This window comes from Silurus aristotelis, assembly GCF_946808225.1.
Source record: "Silurus aristotelis genome assembly, chromosome: 21".
NCBI classification, from domain to species: Eukaryota; Metazoa; Chordata; class Actinopteri; order Siluriformes; family Siluridae; genus Silurus; species Silurus aristotelis.
The window spans coordinates 11,157,828-11,180,130 of record NC_139594.1 but is presented as its reverse complement, the minus strand read 5'-3'; the positions used below and the strand labels follow the sequence as shown (position 1 = coordinate 11,180,130).

Below are 22,303 nucleotides of genomic sequence, written 5' to 3'. Positions count from 1 at the left end.
CTTAGAGCTGAATATATAATGAAGTAAAAAATTATTTGTTTTTCTTCCCATACAATATTGGAAATAAACAACAGGATTTTTGAATTTTGCACATCCATACTCAATGTTTAACTGTGAACAAATGTGTGACCATGTAAACTGCTTTATACAAAAGGTCTAAATTTCCTCATATACTGCAGCTATGGCAAATCTAATGTCATTAGTTGTTGATTAATTTTCTATAACAGCAGCTTTAACAGTGGCTTCTAATCTAATAACCGCTTCTATTGGAGCATGTGTTCATACAACTCTGATGGATTTGATCTGAAATGGATCATCAGACTGTGTAAAAACTTGTTGAGTCTGTATGAGTGTATATAAGTGCAAACTGTCATCGAAGCAAAACTGGGACATGGCAAATATAAAAAACCTGAACTTCATGTTAATATTTAATAGATTCTACTTTCCACGCAGGTTGTTGTCAATGAATTAAGCAGTAATGAAAATTCTGACTTTTGAACTCCAGTAAGAGAAGTGTGAACAATGCCTGTGAAGAAATGAAATGAAAGACAGTAAAAGACACAGTGGAGAAGATTCATACCGATGGAGGTGGGATCTGCAGGAACTGGTCCTGATGCACTGGAAACTTGTTGAAGTTCAGAGTTCATGACTGGCTCTACAGCGTGGTCAGGAATTTCCTGCTCTGTAATACTGCTTCTGTGATCACTAAAGAACCGAGCCCACGTCTGTGATCTCCATCTCTCCTTCTGGGTGCTCTGGTGATGAAGAAGGGCTGTGTGGATGCGAGTCGTGCTTTCAGGAAGATGCCAGAGTTTAATAATGTGAACATTTTGTGCTTTTACACACAAGAGCCTCGATTGCAGATACATCACACATCTTCCACAAACATACATGACCAGTTCACTCAATGCACACACTTCACTGGAACACTGGAGATCAAAACATCAACTCCGGTACTGCAAAACACACTCAGTACAGTTTGCTCTGCGCTTTCCTGACAATAACACAAGCCCTTTTCGACCCTCAAAGACTACACCGCGTTTTTATTTATAATCCCCACAACCTTTATTTCTCTAATAACTAATAGACACTAATACGTTCCTCTTTCTCACGTGGTCTCGCACTGGCGTTTCTTCTGCAGTGTTTCTACAGACGCCAGTTATTAAACACTGCCCTCTAGCGGTCTGATCCTAACACTGGCGTCACTGTACAGTCCAGGACCTACTACACGTTTACATTTATTAACAATTAATGCATTATTTTACTTATAAGCAACAACACATAATAAATAACAAATAATAGTACTTTTGGAAACACTATATAGTCAAATGATTGTGGACACCTGACCATCACACCTATATGTGTTTCTTTCCCAAATTTACTATACAATTGTATGTCTTTAAATGCTGTACCATTACAATTTCCCCCAAACTTGGCAAAGACCCAGTGCACAAAGTGAGCTCCATAAAAACATGGTATGTTATGGATGGAAAGGAAGACCTCAAGTAGCCTTTAGGATGAACTGGAAATCAGATTGCACCCCAGACCTCCTCACTTACTAGTGTCTAAACTCAGTGATGCTCTTGTGGCTGATTGAACACCGGTTCATGCAGTCATGTTACTAAATAGTGAAATAATTTTTCAGATGAAGTGGAGGTAAATATAATAGCGAATGGGGAATAACTCTGAAATATATCAATCAAAATGTACACGTTAACGCAAATTCCTTTTAATTGGCACTAATTATATTAAAACGAGAGTAATGCAGCACACATTTCTGTTCGACCGTTTTTATTAAAAATATAAATAAATAAATATATCTTCTTCTTCTTCTTTTTCTTCTTTCGGCTGCTCCCATTAGGGGTCGCCACAGCGGATCATCCGTCTCCATACCACCCTGTCCTCTATATCTGCCTCTTTTACACCAGCTACCTGCATGTCTTCCCTCACCACATCCATGAACCTCCTCCTTGGCCTTCCTCTTTTCCTCCTACCTGGTGGCTCCATCTTCAGCATTTTTCTACCAATATAATTCATGTCCCTTCTCTGCACATATCCAAACCATCTCAATCTCGCCTCCCTCACCTTGTCACCAAAACATTCTACATGTGCTGTCCCTCTAATAAACTCATTTCTAATCCTGTCCATCCTCGTCACTCCCAACGAAAACCTTAACATCTTCAGCTCTGCTACCTCCAGCTCCACCTCCTGTTTTTTACTCAATGCCACTGTCTCTAATCCATACAACATCGCAGGTCTCACCACAGTCCTATAAACTTTCCCTTTAATTCTTGCAGATACTCTTCTATCACAAATCACTCCTGTCACTCTTCTCCACCCACTCCACCCTGCCTGCACTCTTTTCTTTACTTCCCTAACACACTCTCCATTACTTTGCACTGTTGACCCCAGGTACCTGAACTCCTCCACCTTCTCCACCTCTTCTCCCTGCAACCGCATCACTCCACTGCCCTCCCTCTCATTCACACACATGTACTCTGTCTTACTCCTACTGACTTTCATTCCCCTTCTCTCCAGCGCATATCTGCACCTCTCCAGGCTCTTCTCAACCTGCTCTCTACTCTCACCACAAATCACAATATCATCTGCAAACATCATAGTCCAGGGAGACTCCTGTCTGACCTCGTCCGTCAACCTGTCCATCACCACTGCAAACAGGAAAGGGCTCAGGGCCGATCCTTGATGCAGTCCAACCTTCACCCTGAACCAGTCTGTCGTACCCACTGCACACTTTACTGCCGTCACACTGTCCTCATACATGTCCTGCACCACCCTCACATACTTCTCTGACACACCTGACTTCCTCATACAATACCACAACTCCTCTCTCGGCACCCTGTCGTACGCTTTCTCTAAATCCACGAATACACAATGCAGATCCTTCTGTCCTTCTCTATACTTCTCCATCAACATCCTTAAAGCAAATAAGGCATCTGTGGTGCTCTTCCTCGCCATGAAACCATACTGTTGCTCACAGATGGTCACCTCTTCTCTCAGCCTGGCTTCCACTACTCTTTCCCATAACTTCATGGTGTGACTGATCAACTTAATTCCCCTGTAGTTACTGCAGGTCTGCACATCTCCCTTATGCTTAAAGATCGGTACCAGCACACTCCTTCTCCATTCCTCAGGCATCCTCTCCCCTTCCAGAATCCTGTTAAACAATCTGGTTAAAAACTCCACTGCCATCTCTCCTAAACATCTCCACGCTTCTACCGGTATGTCATCTGGTCCAACCGACTTTCCATTCTTCATCCTCTTAATCGCTGCTCTCACTTCCTCCTTACTAATCCTATCTACATCCTGCTTCACCAACTCCACATCCTCCAACCTTCTCTCTCTCTGATTTTCCTCATTCATCAGCTGCTCAAAATACTCCCTCCATCTTCTCAACACACTCTCCTCACTAGTCAACACATTTCCCTCTCCATCCTTTATTAATATATAAGGGGCAAAATTAAAACCTTCAACGGAACACACATTTATTTACAATGTCCTTTCTTTACTCAGATATAAAAAATAAACTCCAGCAAAATTATTATTTTTTTAATTAGTAAACATTTGTTCTACTGATGCACCAAGTCTCCAGTCAAGCACAAAATCTGCCATGATGCACACATCCGGCAAAAAAAAAAACGTCCCTGTAAAGAAATAGCAAAAGTTCTGTTTGGTGTCTTGTTGATCTACGTACAGTGGAATTAAATCTAAATTTAATTTGTGCTAATTTAATTGATTACTTAATTCAATCAATATAATAAAAAAGTGTATTGCATTAATTTTATTTATTCTATTAAATTTTTTATTTAATATAAATTTTTTTTTCATATTTTATTTAATCAAGCAGGCATTTTATTAAAATTTGTAAAAAAATATGTAAACCGTTTAAATGTTGATAAAAAACAAAAAAATTACGTTTTGCCTTTTTTCCTCCTAACCGTACCAAAATTGAACCGAACCGCGACTTAAAAACCATGGTACATATCGAACTCCGAAATGTGTTTACCGTTATACCCCGTTATAAATATATATGGGCGTATGCATCCCAACTAGCCACACTTACTGGAATCTGGACCTCAATCTTTAGTTTTCTGTTTCCTTACTGTTACTTCCATGATAATTATAAACACACACACGCACGCACGCACGCACGCACGCACGCACGCACGCACGCACGCACGCACGCACACACACACACACACACACACACACACACACACACACACACACAGTATACTGTAAAAGTCATTTTCCTTTCAGTTTTTTTATTACAAAAATTAGACAACACATGCATCAGCTCAGGGCTACAGGCAATAATCTCAATAACAAAGTGTGGCTGTAATACTTAGTATTTTCAACAGTTTCCATATAAACAAGCTGAATGAGAAGTAAATATGCCTAAATAAAAGGCAAGTTTAAATAAAAGATGTACTGTTACAGGCCATGATCACCTCTATCACATAAGGTAAATATAAAGATGAATAGTTGCCAGTTCTGTAACATTTATGACCTACTAGCCTTTAATACACAGTGCTTGCACAATCAATGAAGAAAAACATTTAAAATAAATAGCACAATATCAATATATAATTTAATCTAATATATATATAATCACAGTTATTAACTATGAGTCTCAGCTTTGTCTACATGACAAATTTAAAGCTGCCCTTAGTTTATATGTTCAGAACATTCATGCTCTGGGAGCACTGGGGAAAGGACCACTTTTGAAGAAAGAAAAACTTCCTCACTTTTAAAAACCCATTTAAAATTGGGCATTGAGAATTGCATTGTTTCTATATTAGAAACACTTTTTTTTCATTATGTTGTCGATTAAAGTTCTAATGTTGGTGTTAGAGCACTTGTTAGCTTATTCAAGGTGATATTAGTGTTACAATAAAACAGACCTTTTATATGGCAGGTGACATATTCCATATGAAGCATGCAAAAAGAGTTGACCTAATCCATTCCAGAATATAAATAAGAAATTAGCTGACAAAAAATGAATGAAAGAAATCTTAAAAATGAATATCATTTTTCATACGAGTGCTAAAATCCACTACCCAACTATTTTTGCTCTGTAGTTCTGCTATACGACTGCAACATGATTCTACAGTATAGTAATCAGAAGATCCATAAAATCTCATTTTCTATTTGAGATACAGATGTCACATGTGAGTTACATAAATGACAGACAGATAAAGATAACACATCATGTACAGAAAACAAACAAAAAACAAAAAGAAACAAACAAAAACAACCTGTTAGTGTAAATCTTACTTGACTGTTTATATGATGTGGAATCTGGGACCGGGAGTGGCGATGATGTCGCTGTAAGGCTCAGCCTGTGTCAGCTCTACCGCCTGCTGCTTTTTCAGCACAAGGAAGCTGTAAAACTTGGCTGCTGCCTGCTTTCTGTTGTTGTTCTTGCAAAGCTCTAGCAGGCTGATTGATTCTGCTCCTGTTTTGGCAATCACCCGCTAAATAGATATAGAGCACGAAAAGTCATTTTCCTTATGAGGGAAACTTAGTGAGAAAACTAGTAATGAAATGTGGCCCTTTAAGCCACTTGATATAAACTTCACTTGGTTTTTATGCATTAAAAAGAACAAAGTAAGTCAAATGGTCTGTGAGAATATGATGAGCTATAGAATGAAATCTTTTCATTCTCTGTCTTTTGAATTGTGTGGAAAATTTTGATACGAACGTTTTAATACGAAAAGATTAAAAAGTTTATTTCATGTTAACTAATTAATGTGACCTAACAGTGCCCACATCTGGATAATTCTGGTATTACTGTATCCTTATGATTTCATGTGATGAAAAAAAAAAAAAAAAAAAAAATAAATAAATAAAATATATATATATATATATATATATATATATATATATATATATATATATATATATATATATATATATATATATATATATAAACTATATAAACCTATATAAGATATCAATCTTGGGCACTGACTCAAGTCACTTGGTCCTGAGTAGGATCATTAGTACTCCATTGTGATCCATTGTAATAATAAAAAAAATTCCTTTAGAATTTGGGCTATTTGACAGAGAGAGAATGATTCAGATTAGACAAACCCTAAACATACCTGCAGGCCATGTAGCATCTGCTGTGTCCTCTTATTCCATCTCCTCTCCTCCTGATCCAGGTCTCCACCTTGACCCTCCTCCTCCTTATAACAAGGGCATCAAGTCATTCAAATCAGAATCATTTATTCATACTACATAACAAAGTGACTGGAACACAAGACTAAAAGAATAACTCCTGATAAAACAGGTAATATTTCACTGAGTTAGCAATGCTATAGAATAAAATAATGTATGTATGTATGTATGCAAGGCATAATCTATAGTTTTAAAGTTACTAACTTACCTCTTCTTCCTCCTCATCATCCTTTTTCTCCTTGCTCTTCTCTCCAAGTAGGTCTAGCTCAGGGATGAGTTGGGAAATGCTTGCAGGTTCTTCTGGAGGGAGCTCTACTTGCTGCACGTTGAGCCGTGTCGATACGATAGAAGAACGGTCATCCTCCAGCATCTACATACACACACATACACACAAAAAAAACAATAATCAGGGATCAGCCTCACATTCCTACACATCTGTATAACAGTAAATGTAATATATAAAAAAATAACAGTTTCTATCTGGAAATGAAATTGTATTAACTTTATAATAGCTGGCAATAACTAGTTCACTGAACATGTGAGAAAAGAACAGTATTTTATGAGTGGTAAAAAACATAAGGGCCGTTACATTGGATTCTAAAGTCAGTGACACTTACAGGCAGAGCAGGCTCTGTGTCCTGGACCTTGCGCTTCTGGCCCCGATGGTTAGAGGGAGGGGGCATGACTGACTCATCTAGAGTGGTGCGACTGCCCTCCATGGCAGAGGCCTGCAACACACTGGGCTCCTCAAGAATTGTCTGATCTGAACATGTACATACCACAAAGACCAAACACAATACATAGACTTAAGGCTGAATTGTACTTGCTTTTAAATACTATAAAACAAAAAGGCTGCAGCACCTATCCTAAAGTCATTTGGAGAGGTGCTTGTGCATATTCTCAGAAATAAACATTATGCATCTGTGTAGTGAAATACTAATGCAAATAGTTTGAACAGTTTTGTAACGTAACTGCAACTGACTTGATTTGAAGCACAGGGACAATTTTGCCTCTAGTGTGCCATCTAGTGGATGTTGCTTTTATTCCTTTGGATGAAAATCCTGCTTCCCCAGTGTAATGCATTGCCTAATAATTCACTCTGGTGTACACAGGAAATGTGGAATATTTGGAATTTATGGTGTATGTAATTAAAAAATGGTTTGTGCTGTGCAGCCCAAAAGCGATTCGCTTTGATTCAATTTAGTAATGGTAAGTGGTTAGGATGCGGCGCTTTCACCGCTGCGGCCCGGGTTCGATCCCCGGTCAGGGAACCAACCCCAGCCATTATGGTTGCACAAGCCTTAGTGCCGGTCCCAAGCCCGGATAAATGGGGAGGGTTGCGTTAGGAAGGGCATCCAGCGTAAAAACGTGGCAAATCAAACATGCGGATGGTCCGCTGTGGCGACCCCTAACATGAGAAGTCGAAAGAAAGTTTAAGCAAAAGTCAGTATGCACATATAAGCAAATAATCATCTGTAGTGTTATTATTATAAGAATAATATTACAGTTGTTTTCAAATTCCTTATTTGCTCCCAATTTAGTCATATGCCAATTTGTCTACCCACTAGCTAGCTCTCCTCTAATGACAGCTACTAAGAGATGAGGGCAAATTCTAGAACAAATACATGTAAGTTACATTAATGGATAAAGTATTGTGATATGATATTTGGACATCTCACCTATGAAATATTTTATTCTTAATTGAGAGCTAAAAATATAATAAATGCAATATCTTTGTGTAAATTCTTTATCTGAGAACACTTCTGAGACATAAATACACTTACTAGTGTCTTACCGATTATGTCTCTCTGAGACAGTGCTTCCTCTCTAGGTACCTCTGGGTTCTCCAGATCTTTGAGAAATTCATCTAGGCTGTCAGCTTCTCCACCCTTTCTCCTCTTCCTTAGCTCCTCTGGCACTAGAGGAGTCAGGCACCGTGTGAACATCTACAGAAATAGCAATAACACATAGATATTTCAGATTCATACATGTTTCAAAATCAAAGTTACAATGTTACAGAAAAGGAAATGTAATAAAATCCATTACAAAGCTTAAGGAAAGTCTGTGCAATGAAAAATGCATGACCTATGCAACAGCGACAGATGTGGGGTTCATTTCAGTTTCAAAATAAATATTGCATAATTCCATTTGAGAGAAAATAAAGTAATTAAACTCTTAAAAGAAACACTATGAGTACCCACTCTCACATTTATTATGCTGATTGCTGAATTAGCTCTAACTTTAGCAGCCCTAGAGCTTTCTCCAGGATTATCCTGACCTTAAGGAGTCTGCTATTCCATAGTGGCTGAGCAGGCAAGGAAAAGAGCTTCTCCACCCCTCCTGTCTCCTTCCACATCATCAACTTCTTAGTCGGGGGAGCCAGGTCAAGAGTTGTGACGATGTCTGAGTAATCACTCAGCTGAGCCCGAATAGTCTTACTGTCCAGTTCCTTTACACTATCCACAATCAACTTCCTCTTCCTCTTAGCTTTTGTCTCCTTCACTGATATATAGACGATTGGGGAAAAAATTGTTACATGAACCTCGTCAGTTAAATGAAAGGTACAAACTTGAAAAAACAACAACAAACAGGGAAATATAGTATTTAAATTACTAAGAAAGGACTCACTACTTATAGACTTATAAATCATATGGTCTTGTCAACTGACCTGTGATGTCGATAGGCTCGAGGGCAAAGGCCTCCTCCTCATTGTGTACAAGTGTGGTCTGCTCTGTCTGGTCTGTCATGGTGGGAAGCTGCTCCACAGGCCCAGAGTCTGGACTGTCTGGACCTCCCGCTGCTGTATACAATTCACCCACACATTATCTCAAATATTCAGTTGTCCTATATACACAACAGAACATCTTAATCACATTACTTCAGGAAATACTTTTCCTATCACTTACGGGACAGGTTGTCAAAATCGTCATCGTCATCTCCACCATGATCCTGTGGCATCATAACACTTTCAGTAATGGCAGGTGGATCATCAAAAATGCCACCCCCATCCTCATTACTTAAGAGCTTGTCGACTAAAAAAAAAAAAAAAAAAGAAGCACATTTTCTAGTTAATTACAAGCAAAACATTCAATTACTATAAATTCACGTGTAATACCAGTTCAAATTTGTTCCAATTACCTAGCATGCCTCCCTCACTGCTCTCCATCGGATTGTCTCCAAAGTCATCTTTGTACTGGTCATACTCCAGGTGGTTGGTTTTATCTGTTATCTGACCACTGGTAGACTCTGGTTCCAGAAGCAGGTTGGAAGCAGAAGCTCCATGAATGATGTCCACCTCAAAAGCATTTTCCTCCCGCATCATCTCTCGATCGTCCATCCCAAAATCAGCTAAAGATAAAATAAATGTTCAACACTTTACTATTTACTATTAGTATTTTTTCGGCTGTGTAAGCTAAAAAATGGAGACTGAAGTTCCATGTAGATATGAGAGATTGGGTCTGGCAATGATAAGTGTATTACAGAGCTTTACATTGGGCAGTGTGTCACAGCATAGTTCAGCATCAAATCAGTGTGCTGTTTTTAAAACTAAGTGCTCTGTACCATTAGAGACCATTAAAACAGAAACAGGTTGTTGATCAGCCAGAATGCTGAGTGATCAATGCAATCGTCTCAGAATTTTATATGAATTAGAAAAAAAACCAGAAAGACTATTAAGAATTGATTTTCAACCAGACAACACTTCTGTAGTAGTGCACTAATTACCAAAAGTTTTCAATTCCCCCTTTTCTGGCAGAAAAGCAATATCACACCATTAACATCTCTTTTCTCTTTTTCTCTTCATATTCATTATAAAAAAAAATCTTGTTACATACGCGAAAAATGCAAACCATCTGTGCTAAAGACTTTACATATGGCAGAACATGTAAAGGAACAGTCTTTTAATTAATTTTATTTATAGATCGCTTTTAACAACGACATTGCCACAAAGCAGCTTTACAGAAATCCACACAAGGATTTATATTTAGAGCACTAATGATTTAATTCAGAGCATTAGCAATGACTGAAATATTCTGTTTAATTAACCTTCATTTTCTTAGTGTTAAATAACACTTAAGAAATGTGTTTACTGTTGCATTAATAAGCTGATTAATGCACTGTATATATCTGTATTTTGTTTTGCAGCTAACACTACATCATAGTAAAATCATTCATGTCTTCTAACAAGGTTTGCCTTCAGCCATCTCTCTGTTTTCACTAAGATATACGTTAGCCATTCTTGGCTTCATCTGGGTGCTGTGGGCAGTATACTTGCTTTGTCTTGTGAATAATTGGATCCCGATGCAGAATTGCGAACAAGAAATCCCAGGAAGAGCTAAAAGAAGTTTACCACTAAAATCCTAGAATATCCTGGTGGAGTGATAATAGTGCATAAATGATATAACATGAATAGTCTAAATTAATATTTGAATACAATTTGCAGAAATCCATTAAATATATAAGCTTGCTTTATAATGCAGTTTGAAAATTAAGCATGCTTATTTACAGTCTGGTTCATACATGCACCAGAAAAAAAAAAAACTGTGACATACCATATGTCACATGTCATAATGCACTCTGTGTTTGTCTCCCATTCATATCTAGACAGATGTTCTTTGGTAGCAGGCAGACTAATTTGCACATATCAGCAATACATTACGTGTGACTTGTATTAAGGCCACTGTCACACTGGATATTTTTCACACTGTTCATTGCTGTCATTAAAAAAATCAAGTGTCTGCAAACAGTCATGGTGGCATGTGATTTTGAAATGCTGCAATAAAGTTAGCTAGCATTTCAAATGGGCACAAAGCAAAAGTAGGGAGATAATTAATAAAACAGCTTTATTCCCTCCTGATTTTAATACAAACACACACTTGTCCTGGCCTATCTGCTGAGCAGTATTTATTCAAGTGTGGTCTGATGGTTGTATATGCTGAAAAAAATTATATCCCTGTATTGTCCTTGAAAGGAGTAAAAAATTATATATGCTAATGTTGAAGCATTTGTTGGCACCTCTGCCTGTTAAGCAGACAACTGACAGCCCAATGTGGTTTTGATGTTAAATAGGTTATATGTCTTTTTTTTCATACTTAAATGTCTGTAAAAGTTTGTCAGAGAATAGAGATGAGTCAAAGATTATACATTTGTAAGTTGTGCATGGTACTTGTATTGTACTTTGCTAACCAATTAATGGGTGCAAAATGGTGCAAAATAAACAGAATTAAAAATTCTGATTCATGCTAAACACTTGTTTGATAAATCCCCCTTCTTTCAATGGCTCTGGTTTGTGATGGGAAACAGACACAGATACTTGACCAGTACAAGAATAATTCTGTGCCTTACCAAAGTCATTTTCTTGCAGTAAATTCAGGTTGCCCACCTCCTCTCGCATGGTGATTTCCTCCACACGAGACTGATTGAGGGTAAACTGTTGGGCAACGTCTATGTCACTTTAATACACGAAACAGGTCTATTACTGTCACTGTACAATAGAATACATAAAATTTTGGCATAAACAAGTTTCACATAGTAATCTAAATGTACTTTACAATTATTATGAAAAATATATAAAGAACACTGAGATATAGTGATTTGAAACAGAATTTGAAGTGCTAAAGTACAAAATTTGAAGTGCTCACTCCAGGTCTGGAAGTGGCTGATCAAAATCATGAAACTCCTCAGGCAAGGTGATAGCATTATAGGCAGCTTCACGGTTTTCTTCAGGCAAATCCACCACACCTATGTCAGACAGAGAGTAAACAACCTGAATACAAAACACAGACTCATTTCAAATAACTTTGATATAAAATGTGGTATAAAAATAATTTATGGAAAAAATATAATAAAGGACACCACTATTTGCTTCTGATTAAACTACAGTTTGACTAGCCTTTGCTACATAGAAGGAAAACAACAACAATTATATATATATATATATATATATATATATATATATATATATATATATATATATATATATATATATATATATATATATATGCAAATATATTCAGGGTTATTTCCTATGATATTTTACCTGGACGAAATGCCATTTTAATCTTAATAAAAGCTTCATTGCAGTCAGCAAGCAGGTACTTGGCTTTTCTGTGGTAGATCCGAACAACACCCAGAAGTAAGTGGCCAGATGTGCGCAAAGCCATTTTCACCTAACCATACAAGGACACATTATTGATATTTTTTATAAGTGCTAAAAATATAGCTAGTTAAATATCTGATATACATCTTTTTGTCTGATGTCTGATGTACTGTACTGTTTAATTGTAATAACTTTAACATTACCTTTGGTGAGATAATGCTCTCCACACTACTCTCCAGGTTGCATTCAAACACATGTGCCTTGGTCAGCTTCTTGTCCCAGTGGGCCGCCAGCCAAATTTTGGCCAGCGGCCCACGTTTGCTGAGGACAAAGTGGGCGTAGAACATCGTCCCAGCACCTTCTCACAGGTGAGGGCGCGGGGGACGCCAAGCCTGCAAGAAAAAATCTGTGTGATGGATTGGACAGTTTAGACACAGTTATAATTTGATTTCATTACCTCAAGAAGAGAACAAACGTCTATCACAGAAAGTATTGAACCAGCTCTTGCAATAGTAGCTAGTGAAAGGCTCTGTCCCTCAGTCTTTCATATGATAAAACGCTCTTTGTTTGTATATGTGGCAACCTAACGCAATGAATCAATAACAGACTGAAAGCAAAACAGGCTAATTCGTATGCTGACATTAAAAGTTTAACTAAAGGTCTATCATTTATGCAGGAAACATAAATCTCTAAATTCAGTTTAATTACAACAAACGCTACAAAAATATTTTTAACAGAGTTTGCAATATGGTCAAAATATTATTAGAAACTTATCAGAATAATTTTTTTTTTAAATATTGCTTGATTTGTTTATCACTGTATAGAATTTGTAACTATATTGAACTCTGTAACTTTTTTTGAAGAATACCTTTCAGTGTAATACAGACAGAATAAGCCAAATGTTCATTACTGTGTAAAAATGTAAATATTTACATTTCAATATTAGAAATATAAAAACATCATGTAATATAGACACAGTATACATTTCCTGCTTCTTGGATTAATGATTGTATTATTCCACCAACACCTATAGTTATAAACTAATAAAACCCTCAACATTGACCTGTTATAATTGATTTGGTATATATATATATATATATATATATATATATATATATATATATATATATATATATATATATATATATACACAGTTATTTATTTTGACTATGAAATTAGGTGTAAATATTCTGTGCGTGTGTGTATTTGGGGGGTTTGTGGGCATGTTTTTACATCTCAGTGGGAAGATAATGGTCCCAATGCATAGAACTATCTGGATTTGTATGAAATAGGGGAAAGTCCTTACAAAGATAGTAACGCACATGTTGATGTGTGGGTGTGTGTATGTGTGGAACTGTCAAGCTCAGCACGGCCTGATACTGACCCACACACACACACACACACACACACACACACACACACACACACACTGCAGCACACATGCACATTGTTATAAAAGGGTTGCCCATCATGCAACTAACTTTCGACTCGATTGTCTCCTGCTTTAATTAATAGATGAACACTCGGAGATGCTGAAATCTCACACACCATGCTGCAGTGCTGTGTGTCAGAGTCTTTCTGCACAGAAAGAGCTACAGCGCCATTTGGCCATTTTTCTTTACTATACACGACAATAAAGCTAGCGCCGCGGTTTTTAACTGCTTGAAATTTTATCAGTGAAAATGCAGTTACAGCACGAACCATGACCGCTTTCTTGCGTTTCTACCTTAGCCGGTTAGCTGACGTCCAGTAGCCTTTATATGTGTTACAGGGTAAACACTGCACACGTGTGCTTAGCGTATAAAGCAAGCGCGAGCGTGTAATAACGGAACCCGTAGTGCTTCGACCAGCTGATAGCGGTTACGCAACGTTACTTACAAAGAAACGCTCGTATCGTAGCTTTCCTTATTAGGCCACCGTACCCATGGCTTCCCCCTCTCTCTCTCTCTCTCTCTCTCTCTCTAAAACAAACAAGATGGCGCCGCGCTCTGACGGCCCGCCCTGTGATCGCGCGTGCACTATGTTTACAGTCTCCACAGCATCCAGGGTGGGCGTATCCAGGGCCAGACAGACAGACAGACAGACTAGACAGAAAGAAAGTCTCACATACAAACACACTGATGAAAAAAGAGAGAGACACAGAGCAGCCATAAAAAAAAAAAAATTAAAAAAATTAAAAAATCACTTTTGTGTACACATCTTAGTGCCACCAGAACATCTCTGACCCTTCAAGGCATGGATTCTACAAGAACTCTTTCTGAATGTGTGCTGTGGGTCTCTGTGAGTGGAGGCTAAGTCTCCTCACAAACATGAACAATTTTCGAGCAATCTTTGCTACTGGATAATCAGACCAGATGAACTAGCTCCCCCCCCCCCCCCCCAAACACAGACTTTTTGTGATGTGCCTCAAAACATTCCTGAACAATTTTTGAACAATTTAATGAATGAGAACTGTTCCTTCAGCACATCACACATATGCTTAATTCAGGGGAATTTGGAGACCAAATAAACAACTTGAACTTTTTGTCATGTTCCTCAAACCATTCCTGAACAATTCTTGAGCAAATTCATTAATTAGATATGTTTGTCAGTACATAGTACAAATGCTTGTTTCAGGGCAATCTGGAGACCAATTTACCACCTTTAACTTTTTGCCATGTTCCTCAAACCATTCCTGAACATTTTTGAGCAATTCTGGGAATTAAATTTGTTTCTTAAGCACGTCCTACAAAAAGTCAATATGGGGGAATTTGGAATTTGAGCTTTTCTTTGTACTGCATTGTACTTCTGTATAATATATATCAGTCCAGAGAGACTAACTCCCCACACTCACGTGTGAGCCTTGGGGATGCATGTTTCACCCTGTTTTGATATCACCAGTTGTCCTTTACTGGGCCGTCTTAAGTAGCTATTAATCACTGTATTCCAGGAACACCCCACAACAACGGCTGTATGGAAATGCTACTACTCTTGTTGCCTAGCCATCAGTTTGCCTCTTGATCAAGTTGTTCAGATTCTTAGACATGCACAATTTTCCTGCTTCCAACACATCAACTTTGAGAACTGACTGTTCACTGCTGCCAAATATACAGCGCCCCACTCTTTGACAGGTGTCACTGTAACAAGATAATAATATTCACTTTATCTGTCAGTGATTTTAATGTTACGAACACACACACACACACACACACACACACACACACACACACACACGCAAGCACACACGCACTTACGCACGAACGCACACACGCACACGCACACACACACACACACACACACACACACACACACACACACACACACACACACACACACACAGGTGCATGGTTTTAATGGGGACTAGATATCCTTAAAGTAACTGAATATCTGAAACACCAGGAGGGTACTTTAAAGTAGTGGAGGTTGTGTATCAAAGTCATCACAAAGTATCTAACATACCCTTGTCCCACCTCGCCAAACTTTACCGACAGTACGCATGAATTGTTCAAATACCATACATTACGAGGCTAAGATTCTACCAAAATGTTAATGTTATTCAACATTACATATAAGAGCCCTCACTGGACAAAGGGTTCATCTGGACACATTCTCATCTGCAAGAACAGGTAGATTGATAGGTTTAAAGATATACTAATGCATTATATTTGTGCATTATGCATTATAGTAACTCTGAACCTCAGGCACTGCCTGCTGACCAATAATGTATGCTGTTTGCATACTTGTTTGCTTCTATCACAGAGGATCTTTCCCTGTTAGCTACCACACACAATGCTTCCAAAAACCAAGAAATGTTGTAGAAATAACATGAGTAGTGCTGTTCTAAGAGGGAGTAATATAATTCAGATGATGGGGCTGCAGAACTATTGGTAGTCTTCCTGGAAAGGTATGAAAACACAATAAATATAAAATAGTAAACTATCTGAATGGCTAGCTAGCATGAAGAGAATTTGGGAAACATAATTAAAAGAATGCACCACAAAAGTGAAATGTAATGGTATGTTGTAAATTGCCAAGGGCAATCAATGGAAACCTGAGGCTTATCTTCTAGCTAGGTTTCTGAAAGCACAGCAATCCTGAAATAAACTAGCCTATAACCACATAAATGTGAGGTACTATACTAATGTGTGTCTTAATGACAAAGTAAGGCAATACCATTAATTAACTGTTTATATGGCTGTTGGAAATAATGTCATTGCAATGTTAACTGTACCTGAACTAACCAACTAGCTATACATTCTGGGTGTAAGGTGTTGTGTTCATGGGCAGAGAGGTGAAATCACAGCACATAAGAATTCTTCCACTGTTTACCTACTTAATCATTAGAGCACCAAGCTTGACTAGTGCCTGACAAGCAGAAGAAACATTAAGTTTAATCAACAAGCTTTCAGAGTCTAATTACATGTCATTACATGTCCACTAAAGGACATATGATTTTGGCTAAGGCCAACAAATAGTCTAGTGAACTTGGTATAAATTATGCTGTTGGGATAAATTATGCTGGTGCAAAATGTGACATGCACATGACCTGCAGAGTAGTGGTGTGAAAGTTTATGTATCGATACACGCTATGGGCAACACTATAAGGTGCTGTAAATAAGTTTTAGGTAAACATTTTATTTCTGGAAGATTGGCTGGAAATGATCACAAATGTGATCATTTCTTAAATTGAGTGTCTAAAACACTCATTCATTCATTCATTCATTCATTCATTCATTCATTCATTTATTAGTTTATTAGTTTATTCATTCATTTTCAGCAAACACTTCACATGGACAGAAAACTAGGAAAAGGATCAAAAAGGCCTTCCTCTTTTCCTCCTTCCTGGTGGCTTCATCCACAGCATTCTACCACTGATATACCCCATGTCCCTCCTCTGCACATGTCCAAACCATCTTAATCGCTCCTCCCTCACTTTGTCCCCAAAATGTCCTATATGCGTTGTCCTTCTAATAAACTCATTTCTAATCCTGCCCATCTTCTTCACTCCCAATGAAAATCTCAGCATCTTCAGCTCTGCTACCTCCAGATCCACCTCCTGTCTTTTAGTTAATGCCACTGTAATGCTTTCTGTAAAGCTGCTTTGAGACAATGTCTGTTGTGAAAAGCGCTATACAAATAAACTTGACTTGACTTGACTTGTCTCTAAACCATACAACATCGCAGGTCTTATCACAGTCCTATAAACTTTTCTTTTACTCTTGCAGATACCTTTCTATTACAAATCTCCACCCTGTCTGCACTCTTTTCTTCACTTCTCTAACACACTCTCTATTACTTTGCACTGTTGATACCAGGTACCTGAACTCCTTCAATTTCTCCATCTCTTCTCCCTGCAACCGCACCACTCCACTGCCCTCCCTCTCATTCACACACATGTACTGACTTTCATTCCTTCTCTCCAGCCCATACCTCCACCTTACTAGGCTATTTTCAACCTGCTCCCTACTCTCACCATCACTACTGCAAACAGGAAAGGGCTCAGAGGCGATCCCTGATGCAATTCAACCTCCACCTCGAACCAGTCTGTCTTTCCTACTGCACACTTCACTGCTGTCACACTGTCCTCATACATGTCCAGCACCACCCTCACATCATTCTCTGACACACCAGACTTCCTCATACAATACCACAACTCCTCTCTCACCACCCTGTTGTACGCTTACGCTAGATCCACAAAGACACAATACAATTCCTTCTGACCCCTTTTTTCTGCTCTCTTTGTAGACGTGTGCCTCCTCTCCTTCTTCGGCCAACAGTAGCCCAAGTTCTACTGGTACCCTGTTGGCTAACAATACCTGTGGCGGTCGTTGGTAACACAGGCCTAAACCGATCCGGTATGAAATTTTGATTCGTGATCCGCATATTTGATTTGGCACGTTTTATGCTGGATGCCCTTTCTAACGTTACCCTCCCCATTTATCCGGGCTTCTGTAAAAACTCTTCTGTAGCTCATTCCCTTTTTGCCAAATATTGTTGCATGCAGACAACTTTCTCTTTCAAGATGTATTGCATTCTTATTCACATAAAAAAATTTATTCTGTCCATCTAACTATACCCATCTGTTCCCTGCCGCCACATTGTATGTAATTTATAAAATGACTTTGTTGAGTATACTTAAATAATGTTATAGCTTGCTTACTTTAGTTTCTACAACACATTTATTATTTATTATTTCACAGGGGCCACTGAATTATAAACAGCAATGTAAACTGTTACATGTTTGTCTGTGCTGATTTGAAATTCAGATCAGCAGAAAGCAGAAAGAAAAGTATAAAAGCATGTGCCTAGTTGTTTTGATGGTGTTGAGTACTAGATTTACAGTTTGCCCTTTTAAATTTACTGCATTACCTTCTGATTGACAGAGCAGTTTCCTTTAATTAGCAGATGCTTGTCTGTGCCATATGCACTGATTAACATTCACTGATGTCTATGTTTTGCTGAAAAATTGCCCCACTGGTTTTATTAAAAAATAATCATAATAGTCCAATAGACCATATGGTACACCCTTGATCTCATAGCAAATGGGACATTTTTCAAAATTGCCTGAATTTCCATGAGTCAAAACAAATGACATAAAACGTGCAGTTTTCGTCAATTCTGGTATCTTTGCAATTTTTCTGCATCGTAAATTTCAGCCTGTTTGTAGCTAATTTGTGTAAGCATGAAGGTGTTTATTTAAGACTAAAGCATTAGAAGTAAAAAAAACAAAAAAACAAGCAGCACAAAAAAAAAAGAAATTTAAACCACATAAATCATGAAATGTACTTGTTAAAACAACATGATGAGAATTAACATAGGTAATATATATAATTTGCAAATTAACTTAGTGACTAAATTACATTTTAATTCACACCCATTTCCTCTTAATAAAGAATACTACACTTTAATGCAGAACCAACTTTCCTGTATTTGTATATAGTATTTCTTGTGTTATGCATAACAAATGACAAAACGACTTAACTTGCATATGAAATTAAATGTAAATGAAGCGTGTCTAATGATTAATAAGAACATATTTGGATTTATTAGATAATTTTCTAAACAAATGAATAAAAAATGTAATAATTGAATTGAAACTTTCAACAAATGCATTTTTACAGATCAGCCAATGAGCAACATTTATTGGTTATCCTGTTTTAACACAATTCTTTATCCACATTTACAATAACCACAAATGGAACAAAGTATCATCAGAAACATTGATAGTTGGATAATATTTGAAAGGCTATTCTTATCACATGATGGACTGGGAAGACTCATGGTATTGTATATTGTATGGTATATATATTTATATAGTGTATAAAAATAAGTATAGTATACTATAACTTACATGAGATGCTTGTTAGTTTGCGTCCTGTCTGAGAAAGAAAGACATCTGCTGTACTTTGGATCCACATTTTAATCACCGGTGTGAAGTTGAGTCGAGTCAATTTATGAATCAATTTATATTTTAAAGCTGATTAAAGCATAGACTTTGTTTTCTAAATGAGTAATAAGGTAGTTTATTGCTACCATGGCAACAACTACCAGTATGTTAACAGGGATATCAGTGTAATGTCCAAGTGTTTAGTGAAAATAAAAGGCAATAATTACAATGCTTAACAGCAGTGTTTGACAAAAAACTTTTCTCCAGTACAAAGTGACTTTGTCTGTCGTCCAATTTATTTACAAAATAATTAAAAGGATCCAAAACCCATCATTAATATGAATTCGTGGCTAATTGTTGAATTTGGCAGTTTTGTCATTTGAACTGAGGCATCAAAATGAATTTAAAGTCCATGTCATTGCTGTAAATGTCCACCAGATGTCACTATGGCTCCATCCCAGATAAACCCTAACCACACCTTCATTCAGTGGAATGCAGCCTACACAGAAAACTATTAGCAGAATGAGCTGTGATCGTCAGGGTAGTACTGAGCCAAAAAAGTGTCTGAATACAAGATTAAAATCATTACATCCTAGTAAAGAGTGAAACAGGAAGCGCAGTCAGAATTATGTTCTTTGATTTTCCTTTGTAGCATTTGACGCCTTTTGCTGTGGGAGGAACTCTGGCTGATGTAGATGGATGAATCCATCGAATCATGACTGGCAGACCATTCTGTGTGACTTCATAGCTTTGTGTCAGACATGACTATGAGCAGAACAGGCTCTCACCAATGGACTGTATTGATTTTCTTCCTGTGGAGCCTGTATACATCTGTAGAAATTATTTTATTACACAGCCATAGTAGGAAGAGATGGTGAAAAAAATGAGCTGGTGATGCATTTCAGGTTGAACCCTCTCAATTCACTGTCACTATCTGTGGTGTGGATGTAGATGTGGTGAAGACTTACAAGTAGCTATGGCTGCACTAGTTTGAATCTAATGGACTACTAGTAAAGGCGCTGTACAAAAAAAGAGCCTCTGTTTTTTGAGGATTCCAGTCTTTCCAATTATGCAGATCGCTCTTGTGACTACTGTATCAATATGTCTTAGCTAATGCAATTTTCTATGCAGTAGTGTTTAGGGTCAAAAGCATTAGAATTGTTGCACAAAAGCTCAATTACCTGAAAAGGTTTGGGTCTGCTAGAGATTAACTAAACTCCAAAAAGAGCTTCAATATGTAATATATTTGGAGTGCCTAAATGTACTACATTTACTGTAGGATTGGTTTGCTTTGTATTGTTGTTATTCTGTTGCTCAGTGTTTCTATTTAACAGCGGCAAACATTATGGGAATATGTTTATTTCTCTTAACTAAAAAGGTTAGGTTTTTATTTTTATTTTTTACACATTCCTAGAACACCAAAAAAACCCCAAGAAGCCCAATAATATTTAGAGTCACAAATTCACAGATGCCTATTATTCAGAAAGCCTTGTGCCCAAATTTAACTGCATGATTTGACAAAACAAAATAGAACCAATAGTAACACATGAATGCCAAGTTTAATTAACAAAAACAAGTTGGTCTTACTTAACATAATAAGCTGTTTTTTTTTTTCTTTTTTTGAAATTGATGAAACAACAACAACAACAACAAAAAAATCTACAGAAAACATCATCATCATCAACAACAAAACACATTCTCATTTAACCAAGAAAACACAAATGTAAAAGGCTTCTGTCCTAAAGTTTCCATAAACATTAAAACTCTCTACAAAAAATGTCACCATAACAATGATTGCAGATTAATTAATTATTTAATAACACTTATCTTTATTATTAGCCTCAGATTATAGGCTATGATAGGAACTACAATCTGTTATAGCATAGAGTCAAAACATTAATATAAACCTGTATTGGCCACTTTCTGGCCAATCAAATGTAAGAATTCAACAACAGTGTGATAAGGCTGTATAAGACCCACTGGACAGAAAACACTGGTCACCCCTTTAGTATGATTGAGGCGAATTGCACTGATGTTCTCTATTTCCTGGACTATACTATTTTTTCAGTCCAGCACTTCAAAATTACCTCATATCTGTGTGACCAACAGCTGAGTTACCATGAAATTTTATTCATGCTGCACATTATATACTGTAAATATTCAGTGACCACTGCTGCTCCATGCTAGTTCTCTGGTTAAGACTCTTCAGAAGACTGAGAAACATCACAGGAAACCACAAGACACATGTCTGGATGTGATTGCTTCAAAATTACTTTTTGACCGACTGAATTTGCTGAATGGGAATTTCAGAAGGAGTCCAAAAACTTATTGAATAAAATGTATATCTATATTTCATCTCAGGTGTCTGCACAATTTTAAAGACCTTTTGAACCCTTGTATCAGTGAAACAACGAGCATTATCAAGTGCCATTAATAAAAAGTAGAATTCTACACACAGCCATTTGAATGAAAACCTTGGTATATAATACATATGACAGTACAAGCTGAAAAAAGCGAGTCTTTTCAAGAAATGTACAATTGCCTTAAAAGCACAGTGCATTTTGACTTGATCCCTGCCATGGAACTCTAAAAGAACTGATTGCAAGTGAACTTTTCTGCTCTAAGGAATCTCTATCAGC

General features: G+C 37.3%; 2 protein-coding genes across 4 annotated transcripts in view; both read right to left on the bottom strand.

Moving 5' to 3' along the window:
* Positions 1-1,151, bottom strand: part of mterf3 (mitochondrial transcription termination factor 3) — a 5,065-nt gene extending 3,914 nt beyond the window's left edge. Inside the window, exon 1 of the mRNA XM_083523957.1 lies at positions 581-1,151. Coding sequence (XP_083380083.1) covers positions 581-893 — 313 coding nt within the window. The 5' untranslated portion in view covers positions 894-1,151. The remainder of the gene's footprint in view (positions 1-580) is intronic.
* A 3,115-nt stretch (positions 1,152-4,266) lies between these two features.
* On the bottom strand, positions 4,267-14,342 carry rad21b (RAD21 cohesin complex component b). Of its 3 annotated transcripts, none has more exons than XM_083524144.1 (14): positions 14,177-14,342; positions 12,502-12,690; positions 12,239-12,368; positions 11,841-11,940; positions 11,545-11,651; positions 9,340-9,549; positions 9,108-9,233; positions 8,870-9,001; positions 8,480-8,703; positions 7,997-8,147; positions 6,819-6,964; positions 6,410-6,571; positions 6,126-6,209; positions 4,267-5,495 (listed from the first exon to the last, which is right to left on the bottom strand). In XM_083524144.1, exons 2-14 carry the CDS (start codon positions 12,643-12,645, stop codon positions 5,304-5,306), a joined length of 1,908 nt encoding a protein of 635 aa, XP_083380270.1. In that variant the 5' UTR covers positions 12,646-12,690; positions 14,177-14,342; the 3' UTR covers positions 4,267-5,303. The 3 variants fall into 3 exon arrangements, with proteins under 3 accessions (XP_083380270.1, XP_083380271.1, XP_083380272.1); XM_083524145.1 differs by having other exon boundaries at positions 14,000-14,190; XM_083524146.1 differs by lacking the exon at positions 14,177-14,342 and adding an exon at positions 14,025-14,176.
* Positions 14,343-22,303: the final 7,961 nt, after the last annotated feature.